The sequence below is a fragment of the Heliangelus exortis genome, chromosome 3 (genome assembly GCF_036169615.1).
Source record: "Heliangelus exortis chromosome 3, bHelExo1.hap1, whole genome shotgun sequence".
Classification (NCBI taxonomy): domain Eukaryota; kingdom Metazoa; phylum Chordata; class Aves; order Apodiformes; family Trochilidae; genus Heliangelus; species Heliangelus exortis.
In genome coordinates this window covers 14,871,955-14,886,266 of record NC_092424.1, presented here as the reverse complement: position 1 = coordinate 14,886,266, position 14,312 = coordinate 14,871,955, and the positions used below count along the sequence as shown (strand labels likewise).

The window sequence follows — 14,312 nt, the reverse complement described above, 5'->3', positions numbered from 1 at the left end:
CTTGTGCTGAGATGCCAAACTACTGAAGGAGCCAGAGCACAGGCAAACATTTGCTTCTGCTGTCTCTGCTGTGGGGACAGCAACCTTTGACTGCAAACCTTGGGAAGGAGAGAAGTCAGAGATTAAAGGAAAAAGACAGTAAAATCTTAAACTGCTGCAGATGTTTCTTCATTGAACAAAGGCAGAAATCTGCTGCAACGGGTTATACTTTACAGTAGGTTACCTCAAGTATTGTTGTTAATACATTTTGAATGCTGATGAGGGCTGTATTTCATACCTTGAAAAATATGTATGCTATAATCAGAAGGTTCTGAGTGCTGCAATAGTGGTTTTTACGTTCTTGATGCCTCTCAGGGCTTTCTCAAAGTTAGGACATGTCAGGTTATATGGAGATTTGACCAACCATGTACCCCAAAATAGAGTATTTGCATTAGAAATAGTGTTGAGCCAGGTTATTAGTGCAGGCTAGTTTGCCCCTGCATGTTGTCCCAGTAGAGATGATTGATATGGTTTTGCCAATGGAGAAGGACAAATATTTCAAAGAAGAGAAAGAATTTCCCCCAGATATTTCTCTGGGTCAGAGAAAGGCTGAACTTAACAGCTTTTTGCTCTATAGGATTTTGACTTAGAACAGAAACTTCTTCCATTACTTTTCTTGTCAGATACTTTTTGTCTTAGATTCTATTCTCATACCATCTCAGCAACAGATTTGCAGAAGTATCTAACACATCTGGTAAGAGTTCCAATAACTATCTCTGTTTAAATGTTCTCCATTTGATAAATTACCCCATTTGAATATCTCTATTTGGGTTCAATGTCTCCCACTTTAAGAAGTCCTTTGTAAGCTGTTACAGCTCTGACCTCAAGCTCAGTTAAAAAAGTATCTCCACAAGTCTCGTGGAAGTTTTGCAATTACCCTCCTCTCTGTTTTTAAAAGCCAATCTCAGTAATTATTTGCTGACTATACAGCTTTATTTTGTGCTCATTCAGCAGAATTCCTTAGCTGACTCAAGTGGATGCATGCAACTTTTATGAATTAAATTTCATAGATCTGGACTCTTGAGTATCTCTTCACAGTTGGGTGATAACTGGGTTGAACTACGTATGAAGGGGCATTGCATTGCAAACAACAACCCCACATATTTCCAGTCATAATTTAACGAGCTGGAAGGTAACAGTGAGAAAACTCATGGGTTGATTTAAAGACCATTTAATAGGTAAAGCAACAGCTGTGTGTGCAAGCAAAGCAAAATAAGGAATTCCTTCACTCCTTCCCATTATCAGCCAGGTGTTCATCCCCCAGAAAGCTGGACTCCAACACACCCAACCATGACTTGGGAAGACAAATACCATCACTTCAAGCATCACGTCTTCCTCCTTTCTACTGCCTCAGCTTTTTTTTTTTACATACACACATACACATATATATATATATGTATGTATGTATGTGTGTATATATACACATACATACATACATATATACATTATATACATATATGTATGTATATATACACACACATACATATATATATATATGTGTGTGTATATATATATATATATATATATATATGATGGCCAGTTCTGTTGAATATCTTTATCAGTGATCTGGACAAGGGGATTGAGTGCACCCTCAGTAAGATTGCAGATGATTTTAAATTGGAGGAGTGTTGATCTGCCTGAGGGTAGGAAGATCTACATGCTGGATCAATAGGTCCAAGTTGGTTCTATAAGACTGAACAAGGCCAAGTGTTGGGTCATGCACTTGGGTCACAACAACCCTATACACTGCTACAAGCTTAGGGAAGAGGGACTGGAAAGCTGCCCAGCAGTGAAAGTCCTGGAGGTGTTGACTGATACCCAGCTGAATATGAGCCAGCAATGTGCCCAGGTGGCCAAGGCAGCCAACAGCATCCTGGTTTGTTTCAGAAATAGTGTGGCCAGCAGGACTAGGGAGGTAATTGTCCCCCTCTACTCAGCACTGATGAGGCCTCACCATGAATACTGTGTTCAGTTTTGATTCTTTGGTCAGTTTGGGTCAACTGTCCCACCTGTGTCCCCTCTCAGCTACTAGTGCACCCCTAGGCCTACTCACTGGTGGGGTGATGTGAGAAGCAGAAAAGCAAAGATAGATCTAACACTTAGACAATAAAGCATTGCTGGGGACCAAAAGGTTCTGGGAATCAGAGGTTACCTGGATGCATAAGAGGTATTTTCTGTAGCACAAAAAATTGGTGAAAGCATCAAGGTTTCAGGATCTCATATATGAAGTTCCTTCTTTACCTAAACATAGGGTTGGAAAATTTAAAATAATAGTAAAATAATAAAAAGTAATGAGATGAGAGGTTGTTGGCAGAGGCTTCAGCCGGTCATTTATTAGGTCAGAAGAGATCCTGCATCAAGTTAAATGTGTGTCCACATCAATAACAACAAATATTCTCAAAAGGAGGGAGTTAAGGTTTTATGTGTACTCTTAGTTTGTCCAGTGTTTTTTATCCTTTAAGTTAGCAGTCTTGGAAACCTTATAATAGTCTGATAAAGAAGGTCTGATAAAACATAGGAGAAGCTTTAAAACTTGTGATGTGAACTCAAAACCAAAAGCTTCGTTTTTTTAATCAGTGTTATTTTTTTTCATTGTACCATACCCATTTTGTATTGCCCTGAAACATATTCAGTATAATACATTGGAAAATAATTTTTAAAACAGTCTGGAAGAACACAAAGACAGGAAGTTAAAGGACAGCTGTACTATTCAAGTTATGGATACTGTCATATTTAGTCAGCATATAGGATACTTTCCTGTCCTTTACATCACTCTTAATTAGGCTTCTCTGTTCTATTTTATCTTTTCCCTTTTCCCCCTGGCTTTTGTCTCCTGTCACAAAGCTGAAGTTCTCTGTTACCAGTTCATCTCTTCCATACCTCAGGATGGTACATGTGTCCAGAAACACAGTCCAAAACCAACAGATTTATCACAGCCTTAATGACAGCTGGCTGCATGCTGAGTGAATTCTTAAATTCCCCAAAACTACATTTTTTGCCAAAACATGTGGAGTTGCAGTATTCAACATTTTATTGGGACTGTTATCTCTAAATGAAGAATGACTCCACTGGAGAAAAATTGTTTGGTATCAGCTGCAGACCTATTTTTAGCTTCTTGTTTGGTGAACCTTCAGAAAACATAATTAGCCATATGTTGAGAGATGTTTGCCAAGTCTTAAATTCAATTTTTGTAAACCACATTTAAATACTACCTTGTCTACAACTTTACACTGTTGGAATCAGAAAACATGGGGATTTTTATGAGAATGTGATTCTTCATATTTCTTTGAATAAATATTTATGTTTGTGAAGGTTGTAGAACTGGCAGTACTAAAGACTGAAATCTTTGCTTTGTTTATATGGGAAGGTCTGTGCAGGCAACAGTACTGGAATCATCCCCTATTTCTGTCACTTAGAACATCAAGCCTTGCATGGGGGTGATGGTGTTCTCAGAGGCAGAAAAGTAGAGCAGGTCAGAAATATTTGTTCTCTTCCACAAGTATTTGTAGCAAAAACAGAACAAGACTACTTTAATCAAAAACATGTACAGAAAAAGTTATAATTTTGTCAAAAATAAGAGTTTCTACATGAAAAATTTATTCTTTTTTCCAAATTAAATCAAAATAAACTGTCAAATTTCAAGTTGGATTGAAACTGAAAGATGAAATCATATCTGGCTATGTCTTGGTATGGAATTATAGTCAGGTGCCTCATGATACCACCATATCCTCTGAACCAGAATTCCTGTTTAGGGCTACTTTTCCTGTAATACAATTGCAATTTCTCCTTACAAAGTTTTCTGTGAAGCATTGAGTCTTTGCTGATCTGGAAAGGCAGTTTTTGGACTCTGTGAATTAGATAAATGTCTCATTTTTATTTCTATTCATATGAGGAATGAGGAAAAGTCTTTTGCTATAGAAATTGTAAGACTGGATTGTAATTTTTGTAGCAGAAGGTGAAGTTTTCTTTGGTTCCCCACTGATTACAAGTGATGGCTTCTTATTCTTTCATAAAGCTTCCAAAACAGAGGGACAAGATTTCTTACAACATGTCAGTGTCATGGATGGAGCAGAAGTGTACAAAGGCCAGAACAAAGGGAGAAAGGAGCATTTGGGACAGTTCCACACTGCTGGCAAGCCTAACAAAACTTACTATAAAAGTAGGGCTTCTGCAGCTTCTGTCCCAGCTGTACTGAGAGTAATTGGAAGTCAAGCCTCTCAGCTATAATAATTTTAAAACCAGTTCTCATATTCTTCCATTTCCACATCCTCGTGTTGACAGCAAGCTGTTATCTATCTGTTCAGTCTTAATTTCATTGCCTTGTTTGGCTTGCTGTTTTTATGCTGACTTCAGTGCCAATTGGTAGAAACTTATGCAAATCATTTTGATTGTTGCTGATCTGTTTCTAGCAAGGTTGAAGGAAGAGAACTAACACTATTAAAACCAAGGATTGACAAGATAGAGAACTCATGTGTCACCTTCACTTTCAGTTGATTCTTGGTGAACAACATATTCTTACTTCAAGAACCATTTGTTTCAAATGGCAGTGGCACTGCCTTTTGCAGCTCACAAGTGTTTAAGGAAGCTTCTGAGTCCTTACGTGAAGATATCTGTATAGATAAGATGGCATTCTGAGGCACCTAAACTAAGGGTGACCCACTGAGATTAATCTCAAGATTACTGCAAATTGTTTCCTAACTGTCCCAGGTCTCAGGATTGAATTGAGTGATATCACCCTGTGGGATACAATTGAATACAAGAATAGAAATATCCAGAATAGCAAAAAACTATTTGAGGGAAAAAAGTGGTACGTTTAATCACATTTCACTGAGCACTGACATCAGATAAGTGAGTTGCTATATATAGCTTTCAAAGCACAAACAGCATGAGTGCTGATTATTTACCTGGAATTTTATTAGTAAAATTATTAATCAAGGAGTGTTTTTCTATATGTTTAGAAATCAGTTTTTTGCTTAATTTTTTGTTTTTTTTTGTTTGAGTGTTAGTACAGCTGAGATGGAGGATTACTTTGGCATAGCTGGGCTGGGTGTGGTTAGTTTTTTCAGTTAACCTGTTTCCCAGTTGCTGAAAACTTTTCTTAGTTTTACAGATAACTTTAAGTACAGCATAATTCATTGGTTTGAATGAAAATAATTGAAAAAATAAAACGTCCTATGCAGGAAAATTTCATTTTTTTTTATGGACAAGGAGTAGGTAGGGGGTTTTTTTAAATTTTGTTTTCTAAAAGCATTCAAAGCAACACAACAAGGCTGTTATACTGCAATGCAGTGCATATAATACCAATTCTACAATGCTCCAAGTTACTTAAGAATTATTCTCATGATTCCCAAGGAAGTTTAATTTTTCATGGTTCTTTGGTGCTCATAGAACAGTCTGATTTTTGTGACCTGTGAATTTAAAAGGTTTTTCCACCTTATCCAGTTAAGCATTTTGACAGCTTTTAATGACTTCATTTGCTCTGATTAGCTTACTCTGTGTATCTTTACTTGTCAGCAAAAGTTTATTTTTAATTTAGAATGCATTCTGATATAATCATAGATCTGGGGGAAAAAAGTGAATCCATCATGGATTTTTTTCTTTCTTTGGTATCCAGATGTATAGCTTAGTAAAGATTATGAACAAATCTCTGCTTAGAAGTTGCTTTAATTTGAAAGACATAAACCCATCCTCCCTCAGAATACGTATGCTGCTGAAATTGCACATTTAGGGTTATGTTTTTCCTTTATTGGTTCCATTAACAACTATGAATAATGGCTTCCCATGTGGTAATATAATTATTTTTTAAAGTAATTGGTGAACTGTAACAGTGTCATAGATCACAAAGGAAATTAATAAAAGAAGGGTAAAGGTGAATTACATGGAGCATGGGACCCTAACTGGGAAAATGAGATAATGAAATTAAAGAAAAATTTCTGTCAAAGACCAATGACATCTACACTGTGAGTTCAGTTGAGTAGTACAACTTGCTTGTTGTACTACTGCTAAAATGGGGTATTTAAAACTGAGCCTGACAAACAGGAAAAAAATAACTATAGGGAACCAGTTCTTCATTGGCAAACAGGTCAACTGGATGACCTAATATCTCATTTCAACTGCTAGTGCCTATAAGTCTGTTTGAATAAATACTTGAAATTCTGTATATCTTCTAGCCTCACTTGGAGTTCTTTTGTATATAGCAGTAGGAGATCATTATCCTGTGAAAGTGTGTAACAGTAAATAGCTTTGTTTTCAGCCTTTCTTACTGGGAAAAGTTAAATCTGAAGATATGTATAGCAAATTGTGCCTACTTGTTTACTTACGGTAGTGAGAAGGAAATGGCTCAGAACTCTGCTTGTCCTGTCAATCACAAAAAATCCCTTTAAATTGTCCAGAAGCACATAGGGGTTCAAATGCTGGGAAATAAGCAATGATTTTTTGATTTTTTTCATATACTGAATTCTAACCATTTGCATCTTGTATCTTTTACAGACCACCTGAAAGGTGAAATAACACGGAGACACATTCAGAGGGCAGCTCTAGGTAAGAGCAAAGCATTTCAGATACAATGCTCTGCAACAGGGGCAATAAACTCTTTCCCAGTGCTGAATCTGCCTGTGGGGCAAGTTGTATTTTCTATGATAATTTTTGACACAATATTTCTCCAGTAGTCCATATTGTAAAGAACATGGGCTGTGTGAACTTTGCCAGGGTTCACACAGGTTCAAAAGGCATCTGATTTTATGGGTGATGAGAATAATAATGCAAAAGTCTTAGGTTTGGAGGTTAGGTATTGACTTTTTTTTCATCTAATCTCTCATTTTTTAGGTGTTTTTGTGCTTTCTGGTTACTCTTAATGTGAATTCCCACTAATATATGTTGATTTGTCTTGATGCTGAGCTTGTAGCTATGTTGCCACATCCCTTTTAGTTTTTCCCATTCCAAGAGGGACTGAAGGCATATGCAGGTCATTTATTTTGCATCTAGCTATACAAGTTGAGAAGGTATTTCTTGCAGTTTTTGTTTATCTATTTATTAATTTTATTTAAAAATCAGCATTGGAAATAAGTGCTGTCCATGTCATGCTGTTGGAGTTGCTTAGTCTGGAGAAAAGGAGACTGAGGGGAGACCTTATCACTCTCTACAGCTACCTGAAAGATGAAGGTAAATCTCCCAAGTCACAAGTGATAGAACAAGAGGAAATGGCCTGAAGTCATGCCAGGGGAGGTTTAGATTGGATATTAGGAAAAAAATTCTTCTGTTCTTTAAAGTGGTGGAGTAATCATCCCTGAAGGTATTTAAAAGATGTGTAGATATGGTGCTTAGGGACATGCTTTAGTGGTGGACTTGGCAGTTGTAGATTAATGGTTAGACTTGATCTTAAAGATCTTTTCCAACCAAAACAATTCTATTTTAATATGATTCAGTGAAATCCAGTAGTCAAACTAGGTTTATTTCAATTAGTGTGAGAAGAGGAAGTAAAGAAGGTGCTGAGCTCTTCTCCCTGGTATCCAGTGGCAGGACATGTGGAAATGGTTCAAAGCTGCATGTTCTTGATATTCAGAAACATTTCTTTAACAAGAAGGTGGTCAAACACTGGAATAGACTTCCTAGAGAGGTGGTCAATGCTGTTTAAGAAGCATTTGGACAATTCCCTAAATAACATGCTTTAACTTAGACCCGAAGTGGTCAGGCTAGGTGATCATTGCAGGCTCTGTCTAACTGTTCTGTTCTATTCTACTCTATTCTATTCTGTTTCGAGTATTTGAAGTCCAATCTAAAAGTGATACATAATTTCTTTAATTCACTCCAGGTTTTAATACTATCTATTTACTAATTTTACCCCTCTTTAAGACATCAAGATGAATCATAGAAACACTATTTATGAGAATTCTTCATTCTCACAACTGTTTCAAAAAATGAAGTGATATATTCTGACTGTATGTTTCAGTCTGCATGATAACATCTGGTCTTGTATGCTTATTTGTTACTGAATAGAAAATTGTGTTGCAAATGCTGTTCTCAAGAACTGTCTATGCTGCTTTTCATAAAATAGGTGAGCATAATTTTTTCATGTCCATAGGAAATTACGTAGTAGTGACTTTACCAGCTATACATTCACATTGTAAATATTCTGTTGGTATTCCAGTGCATAGCAGGCAACCCATGTGTTTTTTGGCTTTTGTTTTGAGCACTGCTGTCTGCTTATCATCACTAAGTCTGGACTGCACAAAGTATTTTCCAGACTTTTTTTTCCCCCCTTCATTATTCTTTTAAATACTCTGAATATTTTGACTTAGTATTTATTCTATGAGTTGGGGAGTATTATTTGTCTGCCTGCCTTTTTGGATGAATGTTCTTCCAAGAACTAACAGGTGTCAAGTCTCCTAGGAACTTCTTGATGACCAGAATGTCATCAAGATATTTTTAAATTAAAACTGCATGGTAAAAAGGCTAATTAAGAGTCTGTTGAAATCCCAACGTGAAATAAAACAAACCATTGTTTCAATTAGAAAGCAAGTTAACATCTTCCAGCTGCCTTTTTAAATTTTTTTTTTCTTAACTGAAGGCATTTTATGGTTAAAACCCTTTATGAAGCTATTCTGGTTAAATGTAAAACAGTGTAGATCTGTTTCCCTCGTGGCTATGCTTAAGATGTGGATTTATTCTTGAAGGAAAACTCCACTACTTAACCTATTGTTCTTAGCTATCTCTTAAAACACCATATGCTAGGAGTTTATAAAGGACACAAATACGTGGAAAGTTTCACTGGAGGCAAGGGAATGCTCCATTTCTTTCAATACACAACCAGAAACATCAAATACATTGTGTCAAATTGCAAAGGTTCATTCTCAGTGTGACTTTCATCTTTGTTAATTGTAAGAATACCTCATTATGCAACTACCTTATTTTGTTCAGGAAGATCTTTTAGAGAAACTGGCTTAACTGCATTTTTAGATGGTATTTGAAATGAAATAATGTTCAAGCTACTGAGATACTGACAGTACAAAAACACTGGGTCACCAGCATCTTCTGGGTGGAAAACACAGAAGAGAAGCTTTCCCTGGTGTTTGTTGTTATAGAAGGAAAATATAAGTTTTATTTCAATGAAATATTATCTTAAGATGCTTTAAACTAGCATTTTGGTAAAATACAGGAGCTGATTCTTCATTAACTTAGTCCAGTACTGCTTTGGTAGAGCATGGTTACAGACAATTGGCTACTGTAATGATAGTCACCAGCACTGGGGGAAAGACTGAAGAGGCAGAAGACTGAATCCCAAGTTGGACCTGCCTGATGACACAGGTAGCTCCATGACTTTTTAGTGGGAAGATACTTCTATTGGGATGCAGTCAAATCAGCAAACACATGTTTCATACTGTAACTTTCCATAACAGAAGCCACTGAACTGAGTGAGACAGTTTGGCCTAGTTAACTCTCTTGAGTGGACGCCACTGTTGGGTGAGCTCTGGAAGTTAGAGGGGACACCTGAACATACTCCTGACTGATCTGTCTGTATCAGCAGAAATGTTTACTCATTCTAAAAGTCCCCCAGGCCATTCAGGCAGCTTCTGACAAAGCTTCATACACAGAAGATTCATTCATTATGTGCATGTTTTCTAAATTAACATGAAGGTTAGAATCTGCAGGCAGTGAAGCAGCATCCTCAGCACAGCATGACCCTCGTTATCAATAATTGCAGTAACTTCAGTTTAACTGAGTTGAAGTTTTGCAGCTTTCCGTTTCAAATATTTTTTGTATTTGTCTTGTTATCCATGAGCCTCCCTTCTATTTTTATGTAAGTTTTGAAATCCAGGCTAGTACCAACCTCTCAGCTCTTTTGAGATCCTCCTGAAAACATCAAGAGATGACAAAACATTTCAGCTTCTGGGATTTGTTGGGACCAAATGGCTCTCTTTCTGTCCAGCTCCATTGTCTCTGTAGACTTATTTGAAAAGGAAAAGACCAAGTACAAACTAACATGAGTAAAGATGGCAAATACGGGCCTTTGCGATGAATTGGCACCTTTTGTAAGGATTTTAGCATTAAGGCCCAATTTTATCAACAGTTTATTAGAAAAATCCACCTTGTTCTCCCAGGTTTTATAGCTTGGATTTTAGAAATAAGATTTTGTATTCCTGCTGTTATTCGAAGAGCTGCTCCCAAGTACAAACTTCTTTGAAAAAGTCCATTCCTCAAAAAAAATTAAATGAGTAGGTAAGTCAGAAATAACAGATATATTTGAATCCCTGAAAATGCATACTAGCATTTGATTCAGAGTGGCAAAAACCTGAGAGTAAGTATTTTGGCATCTGTTATTTTTACATTTGGACTTGTAACAGAATTGTTTTGAGCAAAATAGGGAGCTTTCTCCTTACCTTTGTTCCCTCTGTAGCTTTGTTCACATTCTTTTCCTACGTTTTCAAAATTCCATACCTGTTCTAAAGCTATTTGTAAGAGTTTATATCCTTGTTCCTGCCCTTCTGTATGTTCTTTTAGTGTGTTTCATTCTGTTTCCTCACCTTCCCTTGGTTAGAAGTGAAAGAACATGACCAGTACCAGAACAAAGCAGGGGCAACCAGTGCTGTAGAATGTGTCAGGGTATGACTGCAGGAAAAATCCAGCCACTGTTAGGAAAGAATTTCAAATAAACTATTTTTCCTAATCACTGTTTTGTAGTGCCATTGGTGTATAGTCTATACCTGATAGGATGCAAATGTGTTTCCTGACACATTTCTGCATCTCTGGAGAGGCAGAATTGGGAACTGATGCTTCCACTTGTCCCAGAGTGAGATGTCATAGGATCACAGAGTGGTTTGAGTTGGAAGGAACTTTGAAAAATAATTTAGTCCAACTTCCGTGATATGGGCAAGGACACTTCCCACTGGACCCAAAGCTCCAGTTAACCAGACCTTGAACACTTCCAGTATAGCTCATGCCAGTAGTGAGACTGGGCCACCATGTTTTTTATCTGGTGAGAATATAATGTATGTTTGAGAAGAGTATGATAATTCCCTTTGCAACCATAGCAGCATCCTACAGACATATATAACATTATTTAGGCTAATAATTAGTGTCTTGAACTCATCTGTTGTGATCTTTGTGAATGGAAAGCATATAGCTCTTCCAAACTGCTGGTTTGCATCAATCTCTGATTTAAATAAATCCATACTTAAATAAAATGAGCTCATTTTTTTTCACTGCTTTGCAGCTTGTAACTGAGATGCCTTTTAACTTTGTTCATATGAAGCAGTGGAGTCTTTATCTGTACCAATGCCATGAAATGAAGAGACACAAGTGTTTTCTATCACAGAATGACAGAAGCTGAGCAAAGCAGCAGTCTGTTTTCCCACACAAATCCAACTGAATTCATGGCAAATAATAGATGGCCTGTTTTAAGACCGTCATTCCTGGTGCTGAAAAATGATATCTTATGTATGGGCTAAATCAAACACTTTAGAGAAATAATCTGTTCAAAGTCCAGTGTTTCAGATTTTTTTTATTTTTTTTTTTTACAAGAGATAAAGCAACATGTCTCTAGTGCTCCTAGGCATCCAAAGATGCTTCCTCTAAAATTGTGTAGGTGGGGCCATGTATTTCCAATCTGTAAAATATGACTACAGTGTAGTCAGTTTGCATTGGCCTCAGACTAAGGGAAAGACTTTTCATGGAAATTCATAATTTTAATATGCACAGTGTTCTTGTGTGTTATGTTTGTCTGTTTTCATGCTTGAAATCTCAAGCAACAGCAGTTTTGCTGTTCTTGTGCATGCAGGGCACTGATTTTATTCGTAGGGTGGCCTCTAGTGGTATGAAGGCCACTCTTTTTAGTGATGGGTTTCATTTCTTCAGTCTCCCTATTTCAAAAGAAAAAAAATCAAATGATTTGCATCAAGGTTTATTTTTTGAATTCTGAGACTGACAGAAAGCTGGTAAGGTTGTGCTTGGTAAAAAGGATGGTGATTGTTCACTGTGGCTAAGACAAAGATGTCCATAGCAAAACAGGATGAAAATTTAGAAACCAGTCTCTTTACCTTTTTTAAATAAGAGCTTTACTCCACAGAGTTAGATACTTTTGAATTTTCTCTGTGCAGCTATTGTAACCTATGAAGTACATATAGAAATATTTATCAGATTAGGTTTTAAGCAAATGCTTGAAATACTGATGTGAAGTTAATTTTGAAAACATATACAAGTAATTATATAGGGTAAGTAGATTTGAGGATCTTTATACCTTCTTGTTACTGCAATGTATTTAAGTCATTGTAGATATTCCAGATTTTTTTTGAAGGAAAAAAGCATGGACTTTAGCCTGTGATAACTGTGAAGTTACACACCACAAGTGACTTACTCTCTTGGTTTCACCTGCTATTTTGTACAAGTCAGCACAGCACATGGCTGAGGCTCTGACCTCTTGAAGAGCTTTTGTATTTTTGTATGTACCAAGTTCTTCTGTAAAGAAACAGCAGCTAGACAAGCAGTAGTGATTCCCTTGCAGAGGTACTTGAGGTTTCTTCTTAGGTAATATGTTTTGAGTTTTTCCCAGTATTACTTAGTAATGAAGTTTAATAAAACTGTAGGGATATATTCTAATAAGACACTTCTTAAACCTGTCCCTTCAGGCTTCAATCCCACACAGACCTTGTTTTCCTTAAGTTTCTATTCAGTCTTTCTAGGGTGTTTTGAATCTTTAGTTGTTGCTGTATTTTTTCTGATACTCTTTTTAGGAGGTTTTACTAGGTGCAATGCTAAATTATAGAGGCAGCCACGAGTATTCTCTTTCATTGTGTCTTTAATAACTGCATCTTTACTGGAAATCTTTGCAAAAATGTTCTCCTGAACTGTCAGAAAATTCTGAGATTACTCATGTGTTTCTATTAAGCTTCCCATGTGACCCACTCCACTTAAGCTTGTCAGATCTCAAAAAAGAGGAAAGACATCTTTGGATCAAGTGATATTTTTATTACGAGTCATGAACTTGTAGCACAGCTATCCAGTTCCCAGTTTTATTGACACCGACTTTAGTATTTCACTGTTTTTGGAACAGCTTGCAGTCTCTGTAAGCTTTCTTGCAATAAGTATTTTTTTTTAAATACTGAGAAGTTCAGAGTGTATTGTGTTATTATTTAGAGACTCCTCCTGGTGACTATTAAGTAAGAAAGACAGAATGTGGAGATGAATCTCTCAGTTCTCTAATTTGGTCTACTAAAATGAAGATATTGGGAAAAAAATGCTACGAGTATAGTTAGATGCTAAAAAAAAGTCCTCAGATAAATTTTCAGGATCTCTATCCTTGGACTTTTTCATGGCATGTCTGAACTACCTACTCTGATTCAGTTTCTGCCCAACTTTGAGCAGTAGGTTGGACCACACAGCCTTTTAAGCTCACTTGCAACCAGAGTGATTCTATTATTCTAAGACCGAACTTGAGGTCAAGTAAGTAAAAAATAAATTTGGGTTTTTTCGCAGAGTCTACTGATTCTAGGCCTAAGCTTGTCTGCTTTAGCTTCATTATAGCTCAGAGTAGCCTCTCTCTCTTGGCTTTAAAAAGAGGCACAACAACTTTTGTCTTATTTGGGGCAAGAGTTAAACACTGTACAGTGCAGCCCCATGCTCATAATATATTGATTTACCAACAATGGTTTATTTTTCCTTTCTTTTCTACTTTCTCCACTTTTCTCTTGCAGATGAAAGCCGTTTTACTAATCCCTTGTAGCAGAAAGATCAAAATTGTTCAGGCTAATACTACCTTATATGTTTGTTTAGTTAGTATTCACCTCTATAATGAAGGAAGGTCAAAACCTCTTTTATGGTCCTACCTTGAAGTGATGCATCAGTTGTGCCTGTGCACAGCTGAAACAGAAGCAGATAAGGATAAAATGTGTAGCCTTATTCTTATATTCTTTCAAACAGCCTTGCTATAAATTCAGTGTACAAACTGAAATAAATGCTTATGTACATTTTCATTAGTGTGCTGAAACCACAGCCAGAGTTCCATGTAGAATGTAGGTAAAACACCCATTTGTTTTTAGAAAACATTAAACCTGTTAAACTGATCCCACAGTTGCTCTGTGCATTGCATTCCTAAACATCCCCTGCAAGCAGAGGATTTACTGTGTATGCTGATGTGTGTTGCTCACACAGAGTAAGGCTGGCACTTCTCAGAACAGAGAACTGTACCAATGCTGATCTGATATCCCCCAGCAAGAAATATGGATTCCCTAATTTCAGCATCCTGTCTATGCTTTGTGTCACTCAGTGTGACTGCAGTTTGA

The 14,312-nt window shown here is 36.8% G+C and overlaps 1 protein-coding gene across 2 annotated transcripts in view; it reads left to right on the top strand.

Moving 5' to 3' along the window:
• Nucleotides 1–14,312, top strand: part of KIF6 (kinesin family member 6) — a 152,619-nt gene that overhangs the window by 116,317 nt on the left and 21,990 nt on the right. For both annotated transcript variants that reach the window (XM_071739374.1, XM_071739373.1), the window contains exon 16: nucleotides 6,529–6,579. In XM_071739374.1, coding sequence (XP_071595475.1) covers nucleotides 6,529–6,579 — 51 coding nt within the window. The remainder of the gene's footprint in view (nucleotides 1–6,528; nucleotides 6,580–14,312) is intronic.